This window comes from Trachemys scripta, chromosome 16 (assembly GCF_013100865.1).
Source record: "Trachemys scripta elegans isolate TJP31775 chromosome 16, CAS_Tse_1.0, whole genome shotgun sequence".
In the NCBI taxonomy this organism is placed as follows: domain Eukaryota; kingdom Metazoa; phylum Chordata; order Testudines; family Emydidae; genus Trachemys; species Trachemys scripta.
Window position 1 is genome coordinate 20835132 of NC_048313.1, and position 6390 is coordinate 20841521.

Below are 6390 nucleotides of genomic sequence, written 5' to 3' on the forward strand. Positions count from 1 at the left end.
GGTCTCCTGGAGAGGTCCTCTGTGTTCCTTGCTAACCTCGATTCTCTTTTGATATAACAACAAAATCTATGCTGAAGTTTTTTTTAATCATATATTATTTTTGATTGAACTTATTTTTCTGTATGCTATCTTATTTGTTTCAAAAGCTCTGGAGCAGCATCTTGGAAAGAGAGTTTAAAATCTTTCAAACATTTGCATAAATTGATAGTTTTGGCAAAAGCTAGTACACAAAATGAGTTAACAATGTAAATCTTTATTTTATATACACAACAGTTAGACATTCTTAAAATATGAGGTTTCCACGGTAGATCTTCTGTTTCCAACCGCACGCACCGATACGACATTTGCTCCAGATTCTATAAAGGCTTCTGGGTCTGAGAGAGAGAGAAAATTCAAATTATTTGATGTTAAGTTTAATCTTGATTAGGGTTCATACAACGCATTAATATCTTCCTTTGACAAAAGCACAGGAATACATTGCAAAAATCAGGAAAACATATTTAATCTGCAGGCAGACAATCCAGGAAACTATAAGGTCAAATTCTGGTGTCCCAGAAATGCACATGTGAAATGTTTGACTGACCAGCATAAATTATTGGGTAGCCAGATCAGCTGCAAAAATAAGGTAGAAGAGGGGGGAAAAGGGGGGAAAAAGCAGTATAATACAAAATTGTGTTGGTCTTTAATTTCATCACCTATAAATGAGAAAATATTGGTTCCCATACTAAAGTTTTATTCTTTGCTTATAAATATTATGTGGAATTTTCGTTGGATATCATAAAATTGAACGATTTCTATCAAACTGTTTTTAAAAGACCTATGCAGATAACACAAATAGAGGCAATAAAGTCGCAAATAGCTTTCCAGGGGAACCAAATGGCGTCTGAAGCGTAGGAAACCTTTTACTATGTTGTATAAGGTGGGAGGGGGGGACACAAAATTGTATAATGCAGTTTTAGGCTGTCTCGGCCTAAGAGATTTAAATTTGTCACACTGGAGGATTGAAGAAGAGAAGATTGGCAAGTCTCCTGAAAGTTAAAGCAGAGTGGAATTGTGAAATAGTTCTGTAACACCTTGGGGAAAGATGGTTGCAGAAGTCTGAATAATCTACACTTTAAAGCGCTACAAATTACGCAAAATGGTCCTGTTCAATTTTTCATATTTCTATGTTATTTTTTTCCCGGATTTGCTCCTTTCCCCCCCCCCCTCATGAAAGGTCGTGGGGATGGCTTTTTTTCCCCTTGAAAGTGACTCTGAACCAGTGTGTCTTTCCAATCGGTTGTAATGATCTTGAAATTCGAGGCTTTCTTTCTTTTTATTTATTTATACGCTAGTCCCATTCTCGCCTAACCTAAAATCAGCGTTATGTAAGTAGGATTGCCTCCCCCTAGTAAAATTAATATACACTAAAACAATTTATCTTAATTGCTACACGACATTAGAAACTGTCCAGTAAAGAAATGAGGCAAAAGGAAAACACATAGGTAAAAATTCCATCGCCACTTGGAATAGTAGTTATTGTTCTGTGGTCGTTAAATTAAATGGGGAAAAAAGTTAAACCCACATAACAGTGAAATAGTTTAACAAAATGGGGAAGGGGAAATCATCTGTCAAGAAACAAACTTTTTCTTTTAATCCCCACAGTAAAAAATCATACCAAATCGGGAAGTTTGTTTTGGGAAATCCATGTACTAAATATTTGGTCAAATACAATTTTGATTTTTTTGTTATTTCCTGAAGAGGTAAAACAAACCCCCACCATCGCAATGTTGTCCCTTTGTATTTAAAGATCGATCATATTTATCAAATTTACCCTTTTCCTCCCCACGAATTCATTTATTTTGCAAGATTTGTGCATATCACAGACGCTATTTTAGCAAAGAAACTTAAGACAGTTAACATTGGAAATTGATTATTTTTAAAAAACGTTGTCTTTTCAGAGTCTATTTCGAGGGATGCAAGGCTTATCCATACCACACACACACACACAAAGAGGAAATAAAAAAGAAAACGGCTTTTTGTTGGTATTAAAAAAAAAACCTGCTTTCCAAATATGCACACAGGACTATTTTAGACATGCGGGGATCAAAAAGCACCGAAATTAAAGACTGAAACCATCTCGGTGAAACTTTTTATACATTTTTCCTGATTCCAAATACATTTTAAAAAACAAAGCAGAGGTCTCGAGAGGCATCGATCCTACAATTCCACCCTTTAAAGAACTGCACCCACCCCACCGTTAACAAGAAACAAAATCCACCCCAACGTTCGATGAAAACCCAAACCACAGCAACTAAAATATTTCAAGTTCTGTTACAGAAGAAGGGGGGGGGGGCAGCTCCGGGAATCTTGCTAAGAAGAGAGAGGGGAAGGAGGGGGGAGAAAGTTGAATTAGGGTTTTTTTTGGGGGGGGTCTCTGCCTTTTACTAGAAATTGGATTTATTTCAGGCAAAAGAGGGAAAGAAAGGCAAGGCAAAGCAAAGAAGGGGGATTAAGGTTGGTTATTTCCTGACCTTTTTATTTGGATTTGACTTTGCTTGTATTTGCGCTTTCGCTTCCCTTTTTTTTTTTTTTTTTTTTGGTTTCCCCCCGCTCTGCTGTAGACACGCGTTGGTTCATTGGTAAACAAACTCCCGCAAACCGGGGGGCTTTTCTCCTTTGTTCAAAGTGAAGGTCCCGGACACCCTACCCGGCAGAGACTGATAGATGTCGCTGTTGCTCTATGCTAGTTTTCTCCGCTCGCAACAACTTGACCCTTGTGACGTCATCGGCGTCTGAATCATCAAGGCCATTTTCAATCCTCATTGGCCTGGCCGTCACGTGGTGGGGGACCAATGCGTGGATAATTATGGGGCTGCTATTTTTCCCTAAAAAAAAGATGTCAGCCCTTGGCTGTAGTATTCCTCTTTAAAATCCCTCCCTGACAATGTCATGTCCCAACAATGTGACTTCTAACTCCTTTTTGATGGACTCGCTGGCCGGTACCTGTAGAGGCGAGAATTATTCCTCTAACCAAGGAATGTATATGCAGCCTGGGAGCGATTTCAGCTGTGGAATGATGAGAAACTGTGGAATTATCCCGTCTCTTTCCAAAAGAGACGAGGTGAATACCGCCAGCCTGTCTCTCAACACCTATCCATCTTACCTTTCTCAGCTAGACACTTGGTGTGACCCAAAAAATACTTACAGAATCGAACAACCTGTTGCAAGACAGCTCCCATCCTGCTCTTTCCCAACCAATGTCAAAGAAGAGAATGTATGCTGCATGTATAACGCTGATAAAAGGGCGAAAAATGCCACAGAGACAGCCCTCTACCCCAATCAAATGCCTGATTCTTGCCTAAATGATCATGAAGTCCCTGTTCCTAGCTACTATCGAGCCGGCCAAGGTTATTCCTCTATGGAGAAGACGCCAAACTGCAACAATCCAAATGAGTTTGAGACAAGTTTTGACTCCAGGGCGAGTCTGAACCCAAGGAGTGAGCGTCTGGAACAACAACAAGCCCCACCACCAGTGGCTAAAGTGAGTTTCCCCGAAAACACAAAAACAGATAATACCCAGAACACACCCACCAACGAAATTAAAACAGAAACAAGCGCCCCCGCTCCAAAAATAAGCCCTTCGGAAGCAGAGAAAGACCTGAATAAAAGCACTGACACCAGCACAGACAATTCTGACAATGAAGCAAAAGGTAAGGGATTATTCATTATCGGTAACTGGTTTCAGAAAATGCTCAGCATAATAATAATAAGATGCACTTTACACTGCAAACTTCGCCGCACTTATGTCTGAATTGCTGCAGTCGTTTTTAAATTCTTACTCGAAATAAAAATCACTGAGAAAATAGAGCAGTCAAATGTGTTAAAACACACCCTCTCGCTATTTAAAGGGGAGACTTGTGCATGTATTTAGTTAGGTATGTAGCTGCTAGGAACGGTGTATATTTAATAAGATTAGGTGGCTTTTAGAATAGTCTAAAATGGCAATGAGATTACAAAAATCAATTTAGCCAGACATTTACCTCATGTTATTTTCTAGTTAAATGTTTTATGTGGTCGTATAAGGCAATTTTTACTCTTTTTGTTTGCTCAGTATAAAATGTCTGAGGAGAAAAAGAAAAAGAAAACACGGATTGAGTCTTATTTTCACTTGCAAACATCTCAGGTTTGGGTTGTGTATTGTGTTTCATTTCATTGCTCGTTGAAAAAGCTTTTTTGCTGGCGAACTGAGGTCTTGTTTGTGAAGGCAAAATTGTTTCTGGGTGTGAAACAGATGTTTTAAGTTTGGGTTTCTATGAGGAGAGACTTCCATTTACCATGTTGTATTTTCATTGTAGAAATTCATGTGGGTTGAAATGTCTGTTTATCTTAATATTCAGTTGTCCTTGAAGACCTAGATTCAAGATAGACTATTTTAAGTATTTATGTTGGGTCATTAAGTAGAGGTATATGTATGAATGAGTGGAATTCTCTGAAAATTTGGCGTAAAATACATAGCACAAAATATTATTGGGAGCGGATGGAGATCTAAGCAACGGATTTTATTATTTGACTGTGGTGCATGGGTTAAAATAGCTTCCGTGTCCAATAATTTGTAATATGCTAGAAATCAATCAGAAACGAAGCAGTTTAGTAACTATGTAGTTTGTATATGCATATACATATACGTGCATGTGGTATGGTGTGTGTACTCACATACATCCTCTGTGTATGGGTACCAGAAAAGCATACAGATATTTCATACCCACTGTCGTTCTTGTGAAAGCTATCTTCATACAAAATCACCTTTAAAATTGGCCTTTCAACAAAACAAAATATATAGTCCAAAACAGTCTTTTCATTTTATTCCGCACCCAATGACATTATTTTATCTGGCAGCTGAGTTACAAATACACAAAACACAAAGTCAAGTTTATCAAAATCCCTACAAACTTCTCTTCACAAAGCGCGTTCTATTTTCATGTCAAGATATATTTTCGTGGGAGTTAACAGAAGGATTATTTTGGTTTTGAACTATAATTTGTTGGGGGGGGGGGAGGAATAAAGGTTTCTCCTGCAATATTGGTGTTAACCAAAATGGGTGTATGTTTAAAGTAATTGATTTCCAAACTTTTGCTTTTTCAGAAATTAAAATATTGTGAATAGCATTTTTAATCATCAGAGCCAGTATGAGGCGGATTTTGTTTGTTTGTGGTTTTCTTTAAATAAAATTATTTTAAAGCTTAAGTTTTCCTTTTTGTTGAATCAGAATTTTATTCATTGACAAGGTGCGATTTTTGAATCCAATTTAAGAATTTTGGAAAGCTAGAGGCTTAACGAGAATTTCCAAGGTTCAATAGCATGAAAGGGCATCTGCAAACTTAATGGTGGCTTAATTGCAAATATACTCATTGTTAAGGCATAAGTGGTTAAGTAAAGTTCTTATTTCCAATCGCAGAATCTTCTGAAACTAGCATGAATATAAAAATAAGTGGATTATTGTAGTCATAGGACATGTCATTTTCTTCTTTCATAGTTAGACGTAAATATAGGCGACTACTGATGCCAGAATTTTCCAATGCTCAAATTCAAATCCCAAGTATTATATATAAAGAATTATAATATATTTATATATATCTCAAATACTTGGGATTTGAATATTTGCTATATAAATATTTGCTATCTAGATATAGCAAACACATGCATTTTACTTTATGAAGTGTGAGTGTAAGTGTATAAGAGAGGGTGTGTATATATAAGAAATATAATTACAAAGGATACATATATACGCACACTTTATAAAGGCAAATCCATTTCACATCGTCTGTGTTTACGAAAAATACACTTGATATTAATGTGCTTCACAGACTCCAAGCATCTGACCTCTGTTAGACGACCGTGCTTCAGTGAACCAGATATTTCAGAGGGTAATAATCAGATTTCACTTTAGATGATGCTTTTGTAGTAAAGCGTATGTGTGTGTGTAGAAGGAAGCAATGGCAGAACAGTTACGGAACTTAGGAAAGTTACACTGTTGATTTTAAGATTTTTTTTTTTTAAAAAGCCTTCATGTGGTACACGAAAAGGCCATGAATAATTTCATAAAATTATATTCTGTTGACATGTCTGACGTGTGGACAACCCTGCTCTCTAGAATAGTGTAAGAGCCGAAAAGAAATTGTATTTCACTATGATGTCCGTTACTTGAACTAGGCATAGTTAGTGTGTGAGCTATAATTTAGTCTTGGCTGCATGGATCTGATGTATAGGTTCATATTGTTAACGTGGATTTATTTAGCGATTTGGTGATAGTCGGTGGAAACAATTGGACATTTAAATATGTATTTAATGAGTCCTTTAAACCTAAAACACCTCAAAAGTAAAAATAAATTGAGCCATAAGCACAACCCT

General features: G+C 36.9%; 1 protein-coding gene across 1 annotated transcript in view; it reads left to right on the forward strand.

The window, feature by feature from the left end:
• Positions 1-2861: 2861 nt before the first annotated feature.
• The window catches only part of HOXC10 (homeobox C10), a 4452-nt gene continuing 923 nt past the window's right edge, over positions 2862-6390 (forward strand). Inside the window, exon 1 of the mRNA XM_034792803.1 lies at positions 2862-3692. Within this exon, the coding sequence (XP_034648694.1) occupies positions 2927-3692 (766 nt within the window). The 5' untranslated portion in view covers positions 2862-2926. The remainder of the gene's footprint in view (positions 3693-6390) is intronic.